Source organism: Dromiciops gliroides, chromosome 5 (assembly GCF_019393635.1).
Source record: "Dromiciops gliroides isolate mDroGli1 chromosome 5, mDroGli1.pri, whole genome shotgun sequence".
NCBI lineage: Eukaryota > Metazoa > Chordata > Mammalia > Microbiotheria > Microbiotheriidae > Dromiciops > Dromiciops gliroides.
Genome location: NC_057865.1, coordinates 296,830,599 through 296,855,206, shown reverse-complemented (window position 1 = coordinate 296,855,206; position 24,608 = coordinate 296,830,599). Strand labels below are relative to the sequence as shown.

Sequence of the window (24,608 nt, the reverse complement as noted above, 5' to 3'; positions counted from 1 at the left end):
GTGTGAGGGGGCAATGGCCCTCCCTCCCTCCCTCCCTCCCTCCCTCCCTTCCTTCCTTCCTTCCTCCCTCCCTTCCTTCCTCTTCTCACCCACACTTTGAGATGCAACTGCCATACAAGATCTCCCTGGGTCTTCTCATGGCCCTTTTCAGAGAACAGAAGCTAGGAATCTAGTCACATCACATGGAGGGCGGTGAGGACACAGAGGTGGCCTCAGGCCCCACGGCCCCTGGGGAGCTCCTGCCTCCTACTCTCCACCTCACCAGACAGGACCCATAGTCCAGCTCACCATTCTGCCTGCCATCTTCCTACTGGAGCCCTTGGGAAACTTGGTGCTGTGACATCTTGTCTCCTGTGTGTCCAGGGACAGCAGGCAGATCTCCAGGCCTCGAAGGCTTTCTAGGACCAAGAGGAAATGAACAGGATATCACATGTAGCTTCTGGTGTCCAGGAGGGGAGGGCCAGAGAGTCAGAGACCACCTCCCCCAACCCCATAGCCTCCAGACTCCCTTGAACCCTGACCATGGGTCAAGAGAAGACAATTCAGGCCATGGATGTGATTGACTGGAAGACTGTGTTGGAGGGGGGACATGGAGAAGGTCCTGAGGCTGTCCAGGGGTCTGGGGAGAAGGAAAAGGAGAGGCTAAAAGGCTAGAGTTTTTGCTCAGGGTTCAGAGGAGTCTTGAAGAGCACAGGTTGTAAAACCAAAGCCTACAGAGAAAGCGAGCTCAGAGGCCTCTTCTATCATCCATCCACACCCAGCCCCATCTTGGCCAGAAGGGCACAGCTCACACACTGGCAAAAGGGAATCTGGGGCTGGGCCTCACTCCTAAGGCTATGGGGGGCCCTGACCAGGGGCCCAGCTGCTTCTCACCTTCCATGATGAGGCTGGCGCTGACACTCAAATGCAGAGCACAAGCCCCTCTGCGGACACACTTCACGGCTGTGGACAGCATCAGGGATTTCAGGATGGATGGCGTCACTGATGGGGGCGGCTGCTGGCAGAAACAGCTCATAATGTTCCCTGTGGAAGAGAAGGAGCCACTGATCCCTCTACTATGCTTGTCCCTGGAGGCTTCTGGGCCAGACTCAGTGCTCACAGCTAGTGTGGGCCAAGGGAGACCACCCACTAGAGGGAAAAGCAGCTCCAGATCTCCAGCCATGAAGAGTCACCAAGGTCGTCGGGTCAAAAAGAGAAAAGCTGATCAGTGGATGTGGTCACATTGACAGGACCACACACCCCTGCCTGGGACTTGGGTCCAGACCATGGGCACTGATCATAATCACACTGAGAAAGGCACAGAGCCTTCTGGACAGGTCTGAAGGTTCATAGGAAGATGGACAGCACCCAAGAGGAGACCATGAATGACTCATCTGAGGAACATTGGCCTAAATATCAGAAGATCTTTTCCCAGTCTTTTCTCTGAGCAGGGCCTCAGTTTCCCTCTCCATAAAATGAGGAAGTTGAATGAGATGATCTCTAAGGTCCCTCCTAGTGCTGACATTCAGTGACTCCAGAATGGTGATGCACATTGATTTGTTTTATTTCGTTTTTCAATTTTTGGCTTTGCCATTTAGCACAAATCTCTCTTATGGCTCTATTTCCTCCTGCACTCAGTGAGGCTACTCAGTGAGTAGCTAGTGGAGATATGGTGAATTCTTCCATCTGGGACACTGCTTCAAATGAGTCTAAGAGAGCCCTCTGAGGGACAAAATTGACAGACCCACCCCTCATGGTCCTCATGGGAGAACCCCTCAAGTCCTCATTCAGGGCCTCTTGATTCTTAGTTTACAGACAGGTCTGATGAGCACAGTTAGTATCAGGTAACTTTGGAGAAGAATTGGACATCATAGAGAATCTTTCTTTTCACCGAGTGAGGGGCATTTCTTGTAGGGGAGGGACTGTAATTGCAAATCTGCTGCCAATTCTTCTTGATTGTATCTCTGAAATACCTTGTGGCTCTCTCACCTGCCTTCTATTCTGATGGCCACTGGCTCTTTTCACTTGATATATGGGGGAGCCCCTCTCCAGTCTGTGGCAGTGGCCGAAGGCCAGACATAAACCCAGGTCAAAGGAGGGGGGCTTCTCAGCTGTACCCACGATGATGATGCCCCACCATTGCTAATGATCCACTAAGGAAGGTCAATGATAGTGGGGGGGGGCACAGAATAGGGGTCAGCCGGAGCTGATGTGAGGTGGAGGTAGGGCATGAGATGAGCACAGGAGGTAGGTCACTGGACACAAAGCCCTACTTTGGACAGGAAGCGCATTTCCCCCCATAACATTAATATTCATCTACTCAGTTTATAACTTAAACAGACCTATCTGTTTACATGTAGCTTCCTGATTTAAAATGTAAGCTCCTTGAAGGAAAGAACTGTTTTTACCTTTCTTTGCAACCCCAGCACTGAGCACAGTCTCTGGAACATCTTAAGCATTTAATAAAGACTTGTTGACTTGGTACTTCCCTTCTATCTCCTTCCAAGGATGAAGAGACCTCAGCCTGGTCCTCAGCTCTCTTTCCCTTCAACATTCATGCACATACTCAGCATCTCCAAATCAATATCAGTTGCACCCTGAACTCTAAGCCCATGTCTCCAGCTGCTAGAAGATATCTCCACCTGGATGTCCAACCAGCACCTCAAACTCCACACGTCCAAAATGCTTATTCTCCTCACCCCAAACCTGCTCCTCATTCCAACTTCTCTTTCTGTCTGCAGGGCAACAATTCACTCAGTCTCTTACATTCACAGACTCTCAGAGCTGGACCTCAGAGGGCATGGGACAGTTGGAAAAAATTCACATCCTGGCTCTGCCAAATACTACTTGTGTAACTTTGGGCAAACCATTTCATTTCCCTGTTTCCTCAACTGTAAAATGAGGGGAGTGGCCTCCAAGTGTGCTCCTAGGATCTCTCAAGGCCCCCACTTCCCCTGCTGGATAATCCTAATTGTTGGGATGCTTTTGGAACAGCTGATCTGAAATCCGCCTCTGCTCCTTTTCCTCCTCAGCTCTGTTCTTTTCCTTAGGACAGCATTTTGAGAACTCAAAGAAAGTCCTCCTGTCCCCCTGAGCCTTCTCTTCCTCAGGGTAAATTTAGTCCCTGTACTTTTAGTCAGTTCTTTTTTTTTCTTTTTCTTTTTTTTTTGGTGAGGCAATCGGGGTTAAGTGACTTGCCCAGGGTCACACAGCTAGTAAGTTAGTCAGTTCTTAAAAGAGATGGTTACCCTCTTGGGGCCAGGCTCCAATGGGTTTCCCATGGGTCCAAGACCTGATAAAGTCTGACCAGCCCCCTCCTTCAGATGCGGTCATATATGAACACCAAGATCACATGACTTTTGGCTGCTATTTTGTTTGGTTTCCTCATTAGCAACTTGGGGCCCATTAGAGCCCCCAGACAGATCCCTTGGGTGTCCATCTTGGACTTGTGCAATTAATTCTTTTGGGCCCAAATGTAGTGCTTTTCATTTGTCACTTTCAATTTCATCTTGTGCCATTTGTTCCATTGGTATAATAATAATAATAACAACGACAATAAAACTATCATTTTTCTAGGGCTTACTATGTGCCAGGCACTGTGCTAAGTACTTTCCAATGATCATCTCCTTTGATCCTCACGATGACCCTGAGAGGCCATATTTGAACTTGACTCCAGGCCCTGTACACTAGCCACTGTGCCACCTGGGCTAGGGAGATCTAATGGGTCCTGATTCTAGTTTCCAAAGTACTTGTTTTGTGTCTTTGTTCTCCCGACAAACACTTATTAAGGGCCTACTGTGTGCTGGAGACACCGAAATGACATTTCCACAAATTCAAAGGCACATCGTCCTTGCCTTTATCTGAGTTAGTGATTCCCATTTTTTTCACATTTGAAGACCTGAAAAAGCTCTGCAGACCCCCAATGATAGTGGAGTCAGGGTTATAGACTCCTAGATTGATACTATTAGTCTCCGTTGACTGAGAAAAGACATACCTAACATGGCCATAGTTATGTAGCGCTCTCCCACCCCTCCCAGGGATCTGAGGCCCAATCTGGGACCCTCTCCTCCAAGTCACTGACAGAAAGAAATGTGGCTTAGCACAGGGGGAGTCCCTGAGAGCCAAGGTTGAACCATTAGTGACCACTCTTTGGGTCAGGCCATTCTTACCCTGTCTAACTGCCCTATGACCCAGGCCCCATCTCTCCATCTTTCCTCCAAGAAGACACAAGTTTCTTTGTCAGAGGCTTTGCTGCAATGGAGCCACACTATGTCAACAGCATTCCCCGAACTCTGAGCCTCATAACCTTAGTGAAAAAAAGGAAATGGGGCAAGGCTGGGCTGGTGTGACCTGTTCTCAGGGAAGGTGGCCCAGCTTCTAGTGACTATAAGTTCCCTTTTTGAATATCCACAATTCATCCCTTTTGGGAAACAGTCTAGAAATCGGCCAGAACTTAACTCAAACTTACTGGGTTTTAGTTCCCTCTTGGGGAAAATGAGAACACAGCTTTGCCTGTGGCATAAGACCTTCTGTCTCTTGGTAGCAGGCATTTTCACTGCCTGTTCCCCATGCCTGGAAGGCTCTCCCCCTTTGTCTCCCCCTTCTAGCTTCCCCGACTTTCTCCAGATCTCCTTTCAAATCCCACTTTCCACAGGAAGGTTTTCCTGAACCCCTTCGTTTTCGTGCCTTCCCTTTGCTGATGAGCTGGAATTTACCTATCTATAGCTCGTATTCTATTTTCATGGTGCCTACCCTATGAGAGCTTCCAGAGAGGAGGAACTGTCTTTTGCTTTGCCTTGTCTCCCCACTTCTTAGAGTGGTACACAGCAGGTACTTAATAAATGCTTATTGACTTGTGCCTGTCTCATTTGCCATGCAGCTTGAATTATCTTTGAGTCTTTCCTCTCTCTTAACTCTTCCATTTCCTCAGTTACCAAGCCCTGTGGATCTCACCTCGGAAATAGAAACCCATGTCTGTCCATTCTTCTTAAGTCACCCAAAGTGATGAAAATACCCCACTTGTTTCTCCTGCCATTGTCCCGATGAAGACTTTCAACCTTCCAGTGTCCCACACATGACACCCCATCTCCTGTCCCCAACACTGCCGAGGCTCTCCTCATGCCTAGAACGCATTCCTTTCTCAACTGCATTTCTTAAAATCTCGAACTTGGCTTTCCTTCACAATTCAGCTCTAACCTCCCCTCCTATGTGGAACATTTCTTGATCCTCCCCTCAGCTGCTAGCTGCCCTCCCCCCAAAATGACTTGTATTCAGTTCATGTATGTACACATGTATACATATGCCACATGTATGTATGTACATATGCATATGCCTGCCTAAAGGGGGGACAAGGTTGACTAGAATAAGCCAGCTATTTATTAGGGCACAGGGCCCATGATTTGCCAGAATTATAGCCTTGTTCAAGAGCTCCTCTGGGGAACTTTATGCCCCCACAATGCCCAGGGGCCAAGAGAAAGACCCATTTATTCCAACCCCTTGGGTCCCATGTACCTTGAAAGCCAAAGCAGATGACCCTAGAGGTCCCCTCGATTTTATGAGTGAATAGCTCTGCTCCCCCCATCTCTGCTTGCTGAAGCCTGCCCATCCTTCAAAGTCCAGTAGAGATACTGGCTCTGACCCTGCCAGGAGCAGACTTTCAGCATTAGGCCATTCAAGCCGTGGCTCTGGAGCTGGAGGTAGGAAGTAAGGATTTCCAGGAGGCAGACTGCCCAGATTCCCAAGGGTGGCAAGTGCAGGCTGGGCTGGGGATCTGGGTCAAGACTACCCCATCTGGATACTCACTGTTCACTTTGTTCTTGCAGGATACACCCTGAGGAGAAAGAGAACAGAGAGACAGCATTAAGGTGGGTCATAGACTTTGTTGGGGGTTAGGGGAACACAGAGAATCATATCTCGCTTGGAACCTTGAGGAGAGTAGACAACTTGGCCTGGAACCCTTGGTCTGGAGTGGGTCATGGGCTGAGCTGGGCCTGGAAATTTCTCCCAAACGTCTGTTAAGGTACCATAGTGTAGCCTGTTACAAACTTCCCAGCCCCTTGGGATCAGAGCAAGACCGTTTGTACCATGAGAAGATTGTTGAGAGGGTTTCTTTTCTTTTTCCTTTCTTTCTTTTTTAGTTATAGATTAGGTTATAAACCTCAGGTGCTACTCATTCTGAGATCACATCTCATGACTTTTCCTTGGTGTGCTCAGAATATGAAGATTCTCTTTCCCTTTGTTAAAAAAAGAAGAGAAAAGAAAAGAATACTAGGAAGGCACTTGTGTTGTCTGGAGCACTATTTCCACTATACCTTGTAGAATCACAGACTCTCAGAGACTGAAGAAATTACGTGGAGCTATAACTAGCCTGGAGCAGCTGGAGCTTTACCCCAGGGTGAAAAATTTAAAGGATGCAAAATTTTAACACATATTCCAGAAACTGAGTAAAAGGTATGAAGGGAGCTCAAAAACTGACTTGTCAGTGGAGTAAGAACAGGAAGTTCAGGTTCTGGGGCAATTCTAGACTGTTTATTACCTCCCTCCCTTTCTTTGTCCAAAAGGAAATTCCCAACCTGCCCTGCCCTGTCCCTCCCCTGGGGTTCCCCTTCCTTCTCTCCTTTCATTGAGAGCCAACCTCTCTCCCATTCTCACTTTGTGGGGACCTACACATCTCCCAAAGGTGAGCAGTTGCTTTAGTGTTACATTCTTTCCTGAACTTGGGGCGAAAGAGGGAGTCTTACTGAGGCAAGAGCATGGAACCCCAAATCCCATAGTGTTGAACTTGATAACCACTGAGATTCTATCCCCTAACCCCCTAGACTCTCTCTCTCCCTACTTTCTCTGTCTCTCTCTCTCCCTCTCTTCTCTCCTCCCTCTTTCCCAAGATTAACTTGATTATTAACTTGTTGTTTTTTAAAGTGAATTTTCATTTATATCTTTGATTTTTACATTACCTTATTTCCTACTTTATCCCTTACTTTACTCCTCAGAGAGCTGTGCCTTATAATAAAGAATGAAAAAAAAAGTTCTGCAAAACTAAGCAGTATATTGAAAAGTCTGGTATTGTATATAGTGATACATACAGAGATCCCTATACATGCATTTATGGTCTCCCAAGTGGGAAATTATCTCCAAATGATCCTCTCCCTGTTACCTAGCTGTCTGCATGTTGAATCTGCCTATTAGAATGGCAGGGGCTGTTTGGGGCTTCTCTTGATCTACCCAGTGCTTAGCACAATGCTTGGTATAGAGTAGGTGCTTAATAAAAGCTTGTTGGCTTGACTTGACATGAGAGGTACCTTCTCATCTTTCTTCCCCAGCCAACTTCAGTTGTTACAATTTTGCAGGATCCAGTTTCAATTGTTTTGTGGGGGTTGTACCTTCTGTTGACATTGTTGCAGCCATGGTATACGTTGCCTCCTGCTTACTTCACTTTGTATCTATTCAAGTAAGTCCTCCGCTGATTCTTTGTATTCTTCATCATTCCTAACAGCACAAGCAGAATTCCAGGACATTCAGGCACCACAACGTGTAGCATTTCTCCAAGGCAAAGGCACCTCCTTCATTCCAGGCAAAAAGTGTTGCTGTGAAGATTTCAGCATCTATGGAGACTCTTTTTCTTTTGGTCACTGACCTCCTTGGGGTATATGTTCATGGGGTCCGTTTTCATTTCTTTTTGTATTATTTGCACATCACTAGTCACAAAGTTGCCCTGTTGCTTACCCCAAGGCCAAGCATCTGTACTGGGCATACAGAGTGCTAGTTATAGCTCTCTGCTCTCCCAGGCCACCTAAGAGGTCCAGGAGCCAAAGAAAAAAGGCAAAGGCTCCAGACCCAGAAGAGACAGGGCTGCATTTCCTTCAGGATCAAAGAAACAAACTTCTCTTGCTTCTCTTGGTTCCCAGGCGACTTCCTTCTGTGTCCTTTCCCTCCTTCTCTAGGAAAGAAGTTGCTTTGTACTGGAAGCAAGCCCAGACCCAGTTTTGTTCTGTCCAGTCTCCAGAGGCAGTAGGTATTTTCCAGTGTGTTCAGGGTTTCCCCATCTTTGGGAATGGTGTAAGCTGATCCAGCCCAGAAGGCAAATAGAGCTTAGTGGGGGAAAGATCCCACTCTCTCAAAGAGGAAGTCTGGTTTCCCTCCCTCATTGAATAACCTAGTTCTTGAAGGAACCAGGGGTGTGAACTTTTATCACAGAGTTTCCTTCAAACGTCTTTTAAGGTCCCATAGTACAAGCAGTTTCAAACTTTCTAGCCCCTTGGTATCAGGACAAGACTGTTTTTGTGCCATGGAAAAATCATTGAGAGGGTTTCTTACTTTTTAAGTCTCCATTATAATTTAATAACTATTGAGAACTTCATTTTTAGGTGTTATAAATCATTGCACAGGCCCCTCCCCCACTCCCTATCACATCATCCTGTCCCACACAACTCCAATTTATCTCAGATTATTTTCAAGTTTACTCTTTCTGCTTTCCCTTATTCTTCAGAAGAGTCCATGGGAATAAGGAAAGGAAGAGTCTCGACTTAGCTCTTATTTTCAGAGACTCAAGACATAAGGCACGAAAGCAGAAGATTCATCCAAATATGATACTAATTTCCATATGACAGGAGCCCAATTCCAGGGACAACTTTTTAATTAACAAGGAACTGAACTGTGGCACTGGGGATCAAGACAGTTCAGTTTTTCATTAGTTACTTGTTCCAAGAATTTTACAAGCAACAACAAAGAACAGTCATGGAATGTGCTGTGATCTTAGTAAGATGAAGCGAGTTCCAGATTGTATTTCTTTAAAGCTCCCTTTCCCTTCTGTGTTCAGCCTATTAGCTGAGTTCAACAGTAAAGTTGAACTATTCTTCCTGGAAAGAACAACCTTGCTGAAGGAGTCCATTTATTTTAGAAAGTTTATATTTTAAAACAAGCCCTTATAATAACTTGGGACATGTTTAGACTTGGGAGCATAACTGCTAACGAATGAATTCATAAGCTTTTTTATTGGGAAGCTGTAACATACATGGCACAACCCAACAAAAACATTTTTAATCAAGGGAGAAGCAATAAGCTAAATGATAAACACTAAAACAAAATCTTTTCCACTGGAAATGTGTTAGGATGAACAAAGGTGGTGAGGGAGGGTGGAAATCCTTGGCACTTGGCCTTGTGATGGGGGCCAACGAATTAATCCCTGCCCCCAAAGCCCTTACTTTCTGCAGAAAGAGGGGAGACTTAAGTCAGTAGAGGGGTACAATCAGAGCTTGTAGAGTATGTTACCTCACAGATTCCTGGATTTCTCATGTGAAAATGAGGCTCATAATACACTAAATGCTTCATAGTGTGACTGTGAGGAAAGTGTTTGGTACACTTGGAAGCTCTATAGAAATGGGAATGGCTATTGTTAGAAGAAGGGACTGGAGGCGGAGCTCCATGGCCAGGTCTCTGCCTAGGGAAGGGCAGATGGTTCCATCCTCCCAAGGCAAGGCCAGCTCATGTCATTGTCATCGATGATTTGGAAGGCTCATGAAGGGCTCTGAATGAAAGCCTTTGAAGAAGCAATCTGGGGGCTGCATTGAGTATATGGGGACAGAGAAGAATTAAGTGAGATAAGTGAGTGAAGTGAGACTTGCCTAGGGTCATAGTTAACTAAAATCCTCAAAGGCAGGAATTGCTTCCTTTTTTAAAATCTTTGCATCCCCAATGCCTTGTACAATGCCTGGCATGTACAAAGTAGGTGCTTAATAAGTGCATGTTGATTGATTAAGGTAGGATTTGAAGCCAGGCTTCCTGATTTAGCATCCTGGCTTTGCTCCACTCCCCAGTATTTCCTCTTAGAATGACCAGATAGGGTGTGATTGGGTCAAAGAATGGGGCGGGGGCGGGGGGAGGTTGTCACTTTCCTTGTTCTGGTCACCAGGCTTCTGAGGACACCTCCACAGACCAAATGAGCTTGTTCTATCTTCTACAAATACAATCTGGAACTTGTTTCATCTTACTAACATCATGGCACATTCCATGACTGTTCTTTGCTTGTAAAATTCTTGGAACAAGTAACTAATTCAAAACTGAGCTGTCTCAGTCACCAGTGCCACAATTCAGTTCCTTGTTCATTCAAAAGTTGTCCTTGGAATTGAGCTCCTGTCATATGGAAAGGGACCTCAGAGGTCATTGAATCCAATGCTTTCACTTTGTGGATGAGGAAACTGAGGCAAAGAGACATTAAGTGACTTGCCCAGGGTCATAACTAGCAAAGTGGGGTAGATTTTGAACCCAGGTTTTCCTCACTCCAAGCTCAGGACCCTTTCTATTTGATCATGCCACTTACATTGAGTTTGCAGTTCCTTGTAACTCCCAGGTTTGGGGTTTTTTCATAGAAATTGCAAAATAGCTGTAGTTCTGCCAAACCTCCAGTCCCTGCTTGGGTGCTTGATTTTTTTTTTTGAACAAAGTATGTTGGATTTTTCAATTCTACTGTACTAGTGCCCACTGGCTTGGAAGAGATCCCGGTTCTCCAGCAACAACTGCAGCTGCCAGTGAACTTCACAACAACCCTAGGACAGAGGTGATGAGGCAGATTATCATCTCTCTGTTATGGATGAGAGAATGGAGGCTCAGAGATGCTAAGTGGTTGCACAGCTCAATGGGAGAGATGGCATTTGGACTCGGGGTTCTCCCCTACAAAGCTTGAATAGATTGGGGCCGCCTGGATGGCATTTGTCTAAAGACTTGTCCAGCTAAGTGTGAAGAGGCCACAGCATGGGGGCATCCGGACTTATCTACCGAGTCACAAGGGGTTGGTGGAGGAGGTCCCCATGGTGATCATGGAATCATCCAATCTGGGCTCTAAACCTAGAATGTATCCCAGAGGTCATTTGTCCATCCCTCCCCTAGTTTACAGGTGAGGAAACTGAGGCCCATGGAGGTGAAATGACTTGCCCAAGTTGTAAGCAGAAACAGCATTTGAACCCAAGTCCTCAGACTCCGCAACCAGTGCTCTTTCCACTGTCCCACAAATCACAGACACTTATGATACTGAAGAAGTAAATGCCATTGAGCTCTTGGTCTTTCCCTCCTACTCTGAACTTCCTCGTAGGGTTGGCAGCACAGCCATTCTCCCAGACACCACTTTCATAGTTTTCGAGCCACCCTTGGCTCCTCATGCTTACTCAACCTCCACGTCCAGTTCACTGCCAAGCCTGTTCCTGTGTCTCTGATATCTCTCAAACATGTATGTTTCCTCTCCACTCAGGAAGCCCCCACTGGAGCTCGAACCCTCAGTGCTTCCGGGCTGCAATATTTCAATGCCACCTGGTTGATCTCCCTGACTCTCCATATTCCAATTTATCCTCCACACAGCTGAAAAAGTGATTTTCCTAAAGTACAGGTTTGACTATATCACCCCACCCTTACTCAATAAACTTCAATGACTCCCTACCACCTCTAGGATCAAATATATAATCTTCTTTTTGGTATTTAAAACTCTTCATAGGGGCAGCTGGGTGGCACAGTGGATAGAGTACCGGCCCTGGAGTCAGGAGTACCTGAGTTCAAATCTGGCCTCAGACACTTGACACTTACTAGCTGTGTGACCCTGGGCAAGTCACTTAACCCCCATTGCCTCACAAAAAACAACAACAACAACAACAACAACCCAAAACCAAAACCAAAACAAAATCTCTTCATAGCCCAGCCCCATTGTGCCTTTCCAGTCTACTTACATATACATATACGTGTTTATAGACACACGTATAGACACATTTTGAATCAGAGGGTCACAGGATCTAGAGCCAGAAGGGACCTGAAAGGTCACTTAACCCAGCTTCCTCATTTTACAAATGAGGAAACTGAGGCTCAGAGACAGGAAGTTTCTTGCTCAAGAGCACAAAGGTATTAAGGAAGCAACTGAGTCCACCTCCCAAAACCCATTTCCTCATCTGTAAAATGGGGGTGATGACAACACTTGTCTGCCAGCATTTATGTAGTCACAATTCCATCTCATTTTCTCTGTATTCATAGTCTTTGTAAACTGGGAGAAAAAAACAGAAATCATCAAGAGATAGAGTTCTCTCATTACAAGAAAAACCTTTCTAGCAATGAGCTGTCCACTAATCAAATGGACTGACTTAATTGTCAAGCATTTATTGAGTGCCTACTATGTGCCAGGAACTGGAGAAGTACCTAGATCTATAGACACAAAGTTGTTAGTGATCTAATTTCATTGTCAGATCTGATGACTTCTCAATCTTCATCCTCCTTGAGCTCTCTCCTGCCTTTGACACTTTTGACCACCCCCTCCTCCTGTCTGGGCTTAAGTCTGGGGTTAAGTGACTTGCCTAGGGTCACACAGCTAGTAATTGTTAAGTGTCTGAGGCTGGATTTGAACTCATGTCCTCCTGAATCCAGGGCCGGTGCTCTATCCACTGTGCCACCTAGCTGCCCCTAGCCGCCAAGCTCTCTTAATTGCCCCATCTCCCTTGAGTCTCTCCTCACTCCAGCCCCTCCTCCGAGTCCACGCAGCTTCCAGAGGGATCTTGAGTTGCCCTCATGTAGACTATGGTCCTTCAGGCCTGCCTTGTGGGAGGGAATCTATGCTGTGGAGATGAGGAGGGAGTGCATTCCAGGGAAAGATGCAGAGATGGGGGGGTTGGAGCCACAGATTGAAGGTCAGTTAGCTTGAATTGAACAGAGAGAAGAGTAATGTCCCATGAGGCTGGGAAGATAGGTTAGGGCTGGGCTGGGCAGGACTTCAAGAGCCAACTGGATAGAAGTGTTTGTATTTTTATCCAAAAACAATAGGGGATTTGGGGCAGCTAGATGGTGTAGTGGCTAAAGCCCTAGCCCTGGATTCAGGAGGACCTGAGTTCAAATCCAACCTCAGACACTTGACACTTACTAGCTGTGTGACCCTGGGCAAGTCACTTAACTCTCATTGCCCCACAAAACAAAACAAAACAAAACAAAACAAAACAAAACAAAACAAAACAAAAATAGGGGATGACTGGAGTTTGTTGAGTGGAGGAGTGACAGTCAGTTCTGTACTTAAGGAAAATTCCTTTGGAAGTTGTGGAACCTGGACTGGAGTGGAAGGGAGAGCAAGATTGAGGCCTGAGCATCTGCATCAGTGAAGAAGAGTTTCAACTCCAGACAGCTCTCTGGTGAGGCAGTGGTGGGGCCTGAGCAAACTGGGAGCTCTTCTTAGATTCACACTCTGGGCTCCTATCCCCTTTTCAGGGCCCCCAAATCCTTAAAGCAAGGCTTCTTAGTCTTTTTGTGTGACACAGATCCCCTGGGCAGCCAGGCTGGTGAAGCCTCAGGACCCCTTCTGAAAATAATCCTCATAAATTCATAAAGTAAAAGACAGAGGAAAGCAATTATGTTAAATAGAATTATATTGACATAGTTAACAATATCTTTTAAAAGTTCACAAATGCTGTGTGACCCTGGGCAAGTCACTTAACCCCCATTGCCCCACCAGAAAAAAAAAAACTATTGGGATTGAATACAGACTGAAGCATGCTATTTTTCACTTTCTTTTTTTCTTTTATTTGAATCTTTTTTGGGGTGGGGGGCCAGGGCAATGAGGGCTAAGTGACTTGCCCAGGGTCACAGAGCTAGTAAGTGTCAATTGTCTGAATCCAGATTTGAACTCAGGTCCTCCTGAATCCAGGGCCTGTGCTGTATCCACTGTGCCACCTAGCTGCCCCCTTATTTGAATCTTCTTATAGGAAATCACTAATATGGTGATGTTTTACATAATTGCACAAGTATAACCTATATCTGATTGTTTACCACTTCAGTGAGGGAAGAGGGAAGGGAGGAAGGGATAGAATTTAGAACTCAAAACTTTAAATAAAAATGTTTTGTTTCGTTTTTTAAAGTTCACATACTCCAGATTAAGAATCTCTTTCTTAGGATCTCCACCTTAGTCAGGGTTACCTATGGACAATGATGGAAAGTAAGTCAGTGGAGCCAGAAACCCTTGAGATTCTGAGCTGTTACCTCCTTCTCTAATCCCTTTTAAGGCTCTAAAGTAAGGCAGAGCCAGAGACAGAGGAAGAGACAGAGAAAGGGAGAAATAGAGGCAGAGGCAGATTTAGAGACAGAGGCAGGGACAGGGAGGGAAAGGCAGGAGGCAGGGGCTGAGGCTGACAACTTGCAGGGCTCAGGCCTTGACTTCACCCTCCCCTCCAGTTCAGCTTTATTTGCATTGGCCGGAAGGAGGGAGTAGATTTGCCCTTTATTTGGGGACAACAGTTATGGCCCCATTCCCACATTCCCCACCCCCCCCCCACCTCCTTCCAGAGGCTAAAGGGATTTGCATACGGAAATCTTTAGGAACCGGTGGAGGGAGTAGCCTTGGGTGCTGAGCACTTTGGGCTATGCTCGCTATCAGCTGAAGTGTGGCCTGGGTAACCAGGTCCCTGCCGACATAGTCTAACTCTCATGAGAGAGGGACAGGCACAGACCATCCAGAAAGTTCCACGGAGATATGACTTAGGATCCTAGATGGGAAATGGAAAGGACTTCAGAGGTCATCTACTCGAACCCCTTCATTTTACAGAGGAGGAAACTGAGGCACCTTTTTATGAGTCGGGCTCTTTGCTGCCTCTGCTCCTTGGTTTCACAGGTCTCTCCATCACAATACCTTTACCTAGAGAGATCTCATTCATGTAGTAAATACTTTTTCTGGAAGCTTGCCCTTTCTGCTCCAACTCTGAGGGTCTCCTGTACCAGAAGACCCATCAGGAACAGCTTCAAGCTTGCCTGCTCCCCCAAGAAGCCTAGCATGGCTCAAGTGAACGGGCCTACCCACTGCAGCTCGCCCAAGACCTGGGAGGAAGTAACTCCCAGAAGGGGTTAAGTGAGTCATATCCAGAGAAAGCTGATAGAACTCCCAAAGGGGGTTGGTTGACAGCCTTGTGGTAACTGGGGAATCCCACCTCGTCGCTCAGCTTCCTCTTCCTGTGCCTTCCCATCCTCTGGCCCCTGGCCCTGGCCTGGACACAACCCAGCTTGTTTCTGAAAAGAGATGTTATGAAAATGAAATTTCACAACTCAAAGCTTGGAGGCAAGAGATTAAACTTTCCAGTTCTTGAAATACTTGTTGGTGCCTTGTTACACCCTCCCCCTTCCCCACAAATATGTGTCTTCATTAGTGGGGGACGGGGCAGGAGCCAGAACCCAAGTCTCATCCTGGTCATGTTCTGGATGGAGCAGATCTCTCCAAAGCCCCCCCTCCCAGTTCCAAGGCTAGCTGGTCCTCTCCTAGCTAGAGGCTAAATTCTCCCTCCTTGTAAACCTACTCCCCTGTCCAATCTGAAAGGCCCGTCCTGCTCACAAGCAGCTGAAAAACCCTCCAGGAAGGTGTCCCCTATAGGAAAGAAGCTTGGGGGAGGCAAGTCAAGCCCAGAGGTAGAAGGAAATATTAGGGAGGGGGAACAAGGGAACTATCCCCTCGGCACTCCCATAACAGCTACCACTCCGCTCCAATGAGACTAGTCTTAGGCATCACTGCTCTGGTCCCAGGACTATGGATGACTCCCCCGCACACTTTGTGAGCCCCCAAGTGGAGCTGGGCTGGAAGTGAGAGTCTGACCTTAGCAAGTGGGCAGAGTCTGTTCAGATGTCCTATTGCCCTCATTCCTCAGCACTGCCCACATTTCCCATGTCCTGGGTGCTGACAAGCCTGGTGCAGAGGCCACCAAGGGGGAGGGAGGAAGGGAGAGAAGGAGGAAGGAGCCAAGGGTCTCGGGGCCCCGGGCCCCAAATGGGGGAGTCTGATGGTGGGGGCAGGGTTGCAAATCATTTTGATGCTAATAAATGGTGGGGGGGTGGGGGTGAGAATCTAGGAGAAGGGAAGCGGCAGGAGGTAGGAAACCATGGTCCTCAGGCCTCAGTGAAGCTTTGTGGGGCTTTCCAGGCCAGGCTTAGGAAGTGGCCAGGAAAGAGTAGGGGGAAATGGGCAGATGTCTGGGATCGTATGTTAAGAATGATTCAGCCCACCAAGAAAGTTTATTGCAGTGTAGCTGCCTATGGGCACTCCATGTGAAGAAGCTCCCCCAGCCAAATAATACAAATTTCTTTTTGGGTTTTTTTTTTTTTTGCAGGCAATGGGGGTTAAGTGACTTGCCCAGGGTCACACAGCTAGTAAGTGTCAAGTGTCTGAGGCTGGATTTGAACTCAGGTCCTCCTGAATCCAGGGCCAGTGCTTTAACCACTGCGCCATCTAGCTGCCCCCCAAATAATACAAATTTCAAAAATAATAATAATCCAAACAATAGGGGGGTGGAGGGGAAAGCCCCCAACTGTCTTTGTAGCCTAACTTAACTTTGGCTAACCCTTCTTTGCAAACCTTGCTGGAGAATTGGCCAGCCCCATCCTGTCCACTGACTCCTTGGTTGTGGGCTTCTTAGAATGGCTGAGAGTCAGAGGCAGGACCTATACACCTCAGCCTGGGAGGTCAGAGGAGGCCACCAAGATGGGTACTGGCCAGGTTGGACTTTGAGTCTCTGGTGGGCACTGAGCCCCAATGGAAGACCTCCCTATGCCTGAGCACGGTGAGACAAAGCTCAAACTCTCTCCTGGACATCCTACCAGCTGGCAACTGCCCTCGCCAAGCAGGCCCAGCCTCGCTCTGGCATCCCGAGGTCAAGAGGAGAGAAAGCTGAGTTCATCCTGCCCAGGAAGGGCCAGGACACACTCAGTAATCTGCATGAGGACAAGGCCAGTGGACTGGCGCTGTGGCAGTAGGGAAGCTGACTAGCAATAATGAGAACTTCCAGAAAGTGGCTCCAGTTGGGTCAGGCTGGAAAAAGAAAACCGTTTCTGGCCATTTTCGATCAATCACAGATGACGACAGCAGAGAGACAGCTGAGAAGGCCCCCAAGAGCCATGCAGGGGCCCTCTTGAGCACTCTCTGCACCAGCTGATGATGGCGCTGGCTCCTCAGCCACATGGGACGAAGGGTAGCACCAAGGCTGCCAGGGGAGGCGCCGGCAGACTTTCCCCAGACATGATTCTCTCATCATTGGCACGACTCAGAGTCAAGGCTACCTTTAAGCACATGGTCTTATTTAAGCCTCCCAGATATGTCAGGCTCTTTCCACTCAATTCCTCCAACAATTCCTCCATGATCCTTCCATCCTAATCTCCTCATGGTGCCTGAGAGAAGGTTGCCGATTGATTCCCAGTAGGGAGCCTGCTTCACCCTAGGCTTCCCGTTGTCCTGCAAACACTCCCAGTCCAGTCCTGCTCTTTGGACCTGGACCAACGCTTGCCTCCATTTCCATCGCCAGTAGGTATCCTCTGTGCCCCAGGCCCAATCCTGAGCCCCTCCAGCACCAACCGATGGGCCACAGCCACTGCTCTTAGCCACATCCTCTTCAGAATGTCCTCGATGTGCTCGCTGGCTGCTAGTCTTGTTTTCCTAGGTGGACTCAGAGGCTTTTGAGGGCAGAGGGTTCTCCCTTCACAGGGAAGTACAAGGTCATTGAGTAGACAGGCTTGTGTGAGGCTAGAGCTGGAAGGGACCCTACAGATAGACTCGCCCAAGTCTTCCCAATTTACAGTCACTTGACAAGCATTTATTAAGCACCTATTATGTGTCAGGAACTGGGATACACAGACAAAAGTGAGACAGGCCCTTGCCCTTGAGGGTCTAACATTCTTCTACTGGAGAAAGGAACTCCAAAGACAGAAGTACAATGACTTGCTCACTCTTCAGGCTGGTGTTTGGAGCCAGGACCAGAGAGCTCAGAGGCCTCCCTCTTGACTAGAGTCCCATGTTTTCCCATGATACCAGATTGCTTATTTGACTTCAGCAAAGACTTTCTTTAAATCCCCTTTGCCATTTGTCTCTGGCTGCTCTCTAACTGTGGCCCACATTGCATTGGGTACCTTACTAAGGACAGGTGATAGAATTTCCTTGGGTTCATGGAAGCTGGGGGTTCCCTGGGGCACAGAGGCCACCATCTTGGGCTAAGACCACTTGGGAATCCTGGGAGGTGGAGGGTTCCTTACCTTGGGAGGTCTTTGAAGAGAGACTGAATAACCATGAATTAGGGGAGTGGTAGAAGACATTCTTGGGTATTGGGGTTACTCAGTCAGGGGGCCTTTGAGGTTCTTTCCTGGTCCAGGGCCCACTGACTTTTCTATTTTCTGGACAGTCATGGACCATGATGGGGACTGCTAGGTGGCTCAGTGGATTCAGTGCTAGGCCTGGAGTCAGGAAGACTCATCTTCATGAGTTCAAATTCAGCCTAAGACAATTAATAGCTGTGTGACCCTAGGCAAGTTACTTCCCCTTCTTTGCCTCAGTTTCCTTATCTGGAAAATGAGCTGGAGAAGGAAATGGCCAACTACTCCGGTGGCTTTGCTAAGAAAACCCCAAATGGGGTCATGGAGAGACTGAAATGACTCAACAACAACATGTAACTCTCATGTTCTTGGCCCTGACCTTCAATCACTGCTGGTCCACAAGCAGCCCAGTGGCAACGAGTGTTTAGTGTACCGGATCAGGCCCACTTGGTGCCTCTCTCTGTATGGGATCAAATGGTCTGCTCTGCATTCCCATAAGTGCATGTAATGGCCACTGGTTTGTCACTGGCAGAGAATATGAGACATGGGAAGGGATGTTATTGGACTATGGTCTATGGTATAGAATAGGGCAAAAGACCCTGTTTCATATATTCTTGCCTTCTGGAGAAGAAAAAAGGCTCAGCCACGGGGGTTAGTTGTTCCTGGGAAGCCCAGATGCTACAGCCTGGCTTCATTCACCATTGCCAGGGCCATGTTCCAGCCTCTCCAGACCAAGGCCTGGATCCCTCAAATTGAAGATGCTATTTCTGAACAATATCAGAGTTGACTCATTATGAAGTGAGAAAGAGCAGCCGCCCTAGCCTTAGAAATTCCTAAGGAGCCAAGGATCTGTCAGAAAGGAGAGAAGACTTTAAGGAAGGAAAGACCTCGACATAACATGCAAAAAAGGCTCTAACGTTGTTGTCTTGGAGAAAGGACTAGTCATTTCCATCAGTTTCTGTCTTTTGATTAGCGATGACTCAAGTCTCTCCAAGAAGGCTCTTGTTAGACCTTATAGTCTTCAGACAATTTCCACCCTCTCACACCCCTCCCTCCATATGCTGGAACTCTTGGACCAATCGCAGCATCTCAGAATGCTGGATCCTGAAGGTCCCTTTCTGATCCCCTAAGTCTAACCCCATGTCCAAGATCACATGACTTGTGAGTGCCAGAGCCTTGACCCCCAAGCCTTCCTTGCTCTCCCCACTAGCCCTCGCTGAGGAAATATCTGTCCCTGAATGCCTGCTACTGGTGTACGCCCACTTTTCAGATGTCCATGTCTGGTACTCCTCTGAGTACTGAGCATGGCTCCAAGGCTGTGTTTTGTTTCTGTCTCTGTCTCCTGAGAGGCTGGTAAGATACCTGGCACCTGGCACCCAGCTAGTGCTTAATCAATGTACACTGGACTAACTCGGTAAGAGTCCCACAGAAAGAGTTCTGAGCTCCCCTTCCTTATCAAAGTGCTCCGTTTCATCTTCATCATCCCATCTGGAAAACAGACTCCAGTCCTTCCTGCCCTCATTCCCAGGTTCTGCTGAGGTCTCTAGTGTATGTAGTGAGTGGTAAGAACAGTTCATCTTCTTCACAGGGGTCATGCCACTTATTGGTGCTCTCTGTGTGAGTGCGGCCAAGCCCTTTCCTCTCCTGGAGCCCTGCATGGCCTCCCTCCTCAGACTGCAATGAGGAAGGTGCTTTGTAAGCTTAAAGCACTAAGCAGACATAAGCTGCTCTAGCTCGAGCCCTCAGGGCCACCGGTAAACCCCTCATTGGTCCCCACGGCACTCCCGTGATCATAAATACACCAGAGTGCATGTTCCAGCATCCCAACCTACCATTAAGGGAGGCTCAGAGGCAAGGACCTCCTATAAGAACCCATCTGCTTGGGGGCAGCTAGGTGGCGCAGTGGATAAAGCACTGGCCCTGGATTCAGGAGGACCTAAGTTCAAATCCAGCCTCAGACACTTGACACTAGCTGTGTGACCCTGGGCAAGTCACTTAACCCTCATTGCCCCGCAAAACAAACAAACAAAAAACACCCATCTGCTCTACTGTTCTCTTTAATGATGCACTGACTGCTTTTCTTAGCTCTTCTAACTGCCAAGACCACAACATGATAGACGAGTCCAGTTTGAACCAGCAGGAAATGGCTCTGCAAGATCAGCTACTGTTCTCTGGTTCTCAGGCACAACCTTACCCATTTAGGTCAGTGGCATCCTGCAGAGAGCCCCCAGCCAAACCCAAACCCACCCCCCTGTTCCAGTCCTCCTCACGCCCGGTGCCTCAACTCAGCTCAAGACCCTGAATTTCAAAAGGGCTTCAGAATGAAAAAGGACAGCTTGTGAATAACACTTGGTTACGAGTTCAAGCCTCCCCCATCAAGCAAATGTCACTCAGGGAGCCAGAGACTTATGGTTGTGCGGGGTCAAGGTAGAGAAGCCTTGTCAGTGGGACTGGACATTCAAACCAGAAGAGTCAGTGGGAGGTTTGAGCAAAAGACCCAGTTCCCCAAAATCTGCAGAGCGAAACAAACAGGCACCAATTCTCCTTCGCTTTTATCGGACAAGGAAAGGTATAAGCTATGTCTAATTCTCACTGCGCTACCAATCCTGGCAGCCCAGCACCCCGGTACCGCGGGTCCTGACTCCGGACCGTCAGTCAGCAAGCGCACCACCCAGCAGGATTTCTGCAGCCAGCATTCCCGGGGACTCCCCAAAGTCTGGCACCTCCAAAAGGTTGTTGGAGGGTATCTGATCCTCCCAGTGTCCCGGGGGCAGCACTCAGGAGGACACACAAAGGAGGTCCTTGAGCCCCTAATCAGCCTCCTGCCAGCCCTCCCTCAGGGAAACTCAGATGATTCTGCAGAAACTTACTTCCAGAGTCTGGGGAAGAAGATAAGAGCTTACCTCTGAACAGGCAAAACCACATTCTGCAATCTGGGAGGTGGTCTGCCCCTCACGGATCCCCCAGACCAGGGTTAGAAAAATAATGGCATTTCCTGAAAGCATCTCTGGGTCTGTGGGGAGCCTGGGAGATTCTCCTGGAGGCTGGCCTCACTACTTCCTTGCCGAGACTGGCGCTCCTGCCCCAGTATAAATAGAGGGGGGAAGGCGGGGCAGGGAAGGATGTGTGCTGATTTGTTAAAGTTCCTTTAGGATTTAAAGACACCAATTCTCCCAGGGGAGGGATCTGGGGAGCATTTAGTAGCTGGAATTTCATACACTCACGGAAGGGTAAAGCCACAGAGAACATCTAGTCCAATGACCCCATTTTGGAGAAGGGGTTTACTTGAGGTCACACAGTGAGGATCAAATCAGGTAATATGTGGGAAGTGGCCTTAGAAACCAGGAAGTACCATGAGAATTTGAGGTACAGTTATACACAATAGATCCTTAACATTGAAATGAATTGTAGAAATTCTGCTGCCTGGATTGGACAATTTATCAAGCACCCTTCCAGGTGGAGGATTCTACAACTACCATCTGTATTTTGCTGCTGAGTGGTTTCAGTCATATCCAACACTTTGTGACCCCATTTGGAGTTTTCTTGGCAAAGATACCAGAGAGGTTTGCTGTTTTCTTCTCCAGCTCATTTTACAGATGAGGTAACCGAAGCAAAGAGGGTTAAGTGACTTGCCCAAGGTCACACAGCTAGTAAGTGTCTGGAGCCAGATTTGAACTCAAGAAGATGAGTCTTCTTGACTTCAAACCTGGCATGCTATGCACTATGGCGCCCCCTAGTGCCCCAACCACCTGTATTTACAATTCCCTAATCTCTAGATCTCCAACCCATCACTGTCAAGTCAGATCATGTCACTTCCCTGATCAAATAACATCAATGTCTCCCTGTTGCCTATGGGATAAAATGGTCCCACCTTTGTACAAGTTGCCTCTCAATGCTGTAACAGCCCCTTCTTTACTAATCTTCCCCTTCAAGGTCTAACCCAGGTAACACCTCTTTTACATACCCTCTCCTAAAGATGCCCTCTTCCCAACCCCCAGAGGGTCCTTCCTGCCTCCTGACTTCCTAATGGCTTGGGGGATGACAAGCTCTGTGTCCCTACCCTTGAGCAATGTGTCAAAGCTATCAGGGCTCTCTTTGCCCCAGCAGGCACAATCTGCTCACATCTCCATCCTGGACAATTCTGATCTGTGCTGTTTCCCATCTCCTCCATAAAGCAGCCACTCCATGGGATGGAGGTGCTTAGTAAAGGCTTGTTGGAAGGCTGAGTAGACCCCAGATCCTTTTGGAGAGGCAGTCATATTTATTATGGTGATCACACATTCTGGGGATCAGCAGAGAGAAATTCCCTGTGGAACACATAAGAAATGTCAGGTCATCTTGCCCCATATTCCATCTGTGGCAGCAGGGCCAAGGCATGTCTCAGCATGAGGTCAGAGAAGCAGCCACACATACATCTCCTCCTTCTCTAGATGGACCAAGTTATTGTTGTTGGTCCTTCATTCTCAAAGAGGACATCAGGCGATGTCGTGACTTGCAGTGAATTGGTTTTAAGTGAGGGAGGGCTGTGCAGAGTCACTAACTCACTCTCTCCTCTCTCCTCCAGAGCCATCTGGGTCCAGTGGCAAGATGGACATCGGGATGACTGGAGATGGCTCAGGATGTTTAAGGCAATTGGTATTAAGTGACTTGCCCAGGGTCTCACACAGCTAGTAAGTGACTGAGGCAAGATTTGAACTCAAGCTCTCTTGATTCCAGGGCTCCACTTAGCTGCCCAGATGGGGTCAAGTGGGAAGTGACTGAAGCTGGTTTCTCATCTTCACTTTCCCCTCTCCACCCTCCAGGACCTCCCCTGCTTGGAGGAGGAAGTCTTTCAAAGCCGACTGATAGGGCAAGTTGAAACAGAATGGAAGTGTGGTGTTGGATTTGCATAATTAATTTCCGGGGAATTCCTCTCTGGAGAGGCCAACCACAATCTATCTCCCCCCAAAGGAGTAGGGAACTGAGGAAATCGTCAGTTCTGGGAAGGGGGGAAAGAGACAGTCCACATACTAGTAATGCGGCTTGGCAGCAAATGGACTTAAGTCATGGACTTACGACAGACACCGAGTGAACCGTGGTGAGGGCCCACCCTCAGTTCTGGGCCCTCCATCAGACAAAAACCAAGGTTGTCATATGAGCACAGAGCTGGACTCCTCCACTGAGGTGGCCTCAGAAATAGCTGCGATGCCTCATTCCCACCAGCTGAATGGGCACTGATGGAGCTAACTGGCCATTGGCTACCCAAATGCTAAATGACAGCTTGGCCAGTCAGTGATAGGAGACCCAGGCATGACGGATGGCTGCATGAGTGAAGAGAGAGGCAAATGAGAGCTCCTCCCCTCAGTCTTCCAGCCTTCCTCACCCCACACACTGAGCAAGGGGCCACCAAAGTGGCCACCCAAAGGCTAAACACCTCCCTGAGTGACTCAAGGGGCAAAGGGGAGGGCCTAACCCCTCTTCCCCTGATTCCTGGCCAATTACCCTGGTGTGTTTAGAGCCCCATGTGACCGTTTCTACTAATGACTTGAGGACCTCATGAATGATCAACCCCCCTGCTCTTATGCCTGGGCAGGCAGGGCTATTGTAAGCCAGCTTCCAGCAGGATCCTGGAGCCCTGCTATTCACTTTGCCTCAGATACTGGGGGGATTTATGGTGAGGAGAGGTTTCTCCTTACCAAGAGTGCCCATCTCTATGATGCTTTGGAGTTTACCCACAGCAGTCCTGCCAGGTAGTGATCGCCAGGCTCCCCACACTCCTCTTGACCAGATTATCTGGGTCTCTCGCTCTCAGGGGCTCTTCCAGGCCACAGAAACCCTTTCCCCTTTCTCTTGAGGCCTTTTACTTGGCTTGGTACAAGGCAGGAGAGGTGTGTGTAGTGAGAGGATAGGCAGGACACAGAGATCCCCATCTCGGCCTCAGGGGCAGAGTCCAAGGGAGCAGTACAGATCGGCTCATAGTCACTGATACAAGAGCTGGGTGTCCCCCAGACCCCCTGGGGAGGAATGGAGAAGGTCTGCCTCGTCCCTGAACCAATCGGGGAGGGGGACACTCTGAAGATGACAATACAGTTGCTCAGAGCTTGAGTCCAGGCCTCAGGAAAGTTTGGTTGATGGCAAAGCTATTCCTCCCCGCTCCCCCCTCCCCGACATTTTTTATAGCATGTGTGGAAAGTGAGTAGCAGCTCATTAGAACGCACCCCAGCCCCACTCTCTTGAGAGTTAAACAACAGTGAGGACAAGCCAGATGAACCTGTCAAGGACATCTCCTCACTAATCCCTGATCATCCTGCCTCGTGGTCATACTCCCCTTTTCATCACTTCCCACCTTCTGTACATCCTTCCTCCTGACAGCTGGAAGCCCGCCGCTAGGTTGGCTTTTAGATGCTTTTAGAGGGGCCTCAAGGCTCCATCTCCACCACCCTCCCACCCCGTCCTCATTTCCCAAGCAAATACTTGGATCTGAAAAGACCCAGGACCACAAATCATCCTGATGGGAATAGGGTTTAAGAGACACGGGTGGGAGCTTAGGGAATGAGCTCTGTAATCTCTTCCCATTCCAAGCC

General features: G+C 48.2%; 1 protein-coding gene across 1 annotated transcript in view; it reads right to left on the bottom strand.

Moving 5' to 3' along the window:
- IL17REL (interleukin 17 receptor E like) overlaps nucleotides 1-21,077 on the bottom strand; it is a 41,771-nt gene extending 20,694 nt beyond the window's left edge. Inside the window, exons 1-4 of the mRNA XM_043965447.1 lie at nucleotides 20,949-21,077; nucleotides 5,782-5,809; nucleotides 874-1,023; nucleotides 289-398 (exon numbers count right to left, since the gene is read on the bottom strand). Of these exons, the coding sequence (XP_043821382.1) occupies nucleotides 289-398; nucleotides 874-1,023; nucleotides 5,782-5,809; nucleotides 20,949-21,050 (390 nt within the window). The 5' untranslated portion in view covers nucleotides 21,051-21,077. The remainder of the gene's footprint in view (nucleotides 1-288; nucleotides 399-873; nucleotides 1,024-5,781; nucleotides 5,810-20,948) is intronic.
- Between the last annotated feature and the right edge of the window lie 3,531 nt (nucleotides 21,078-24,608).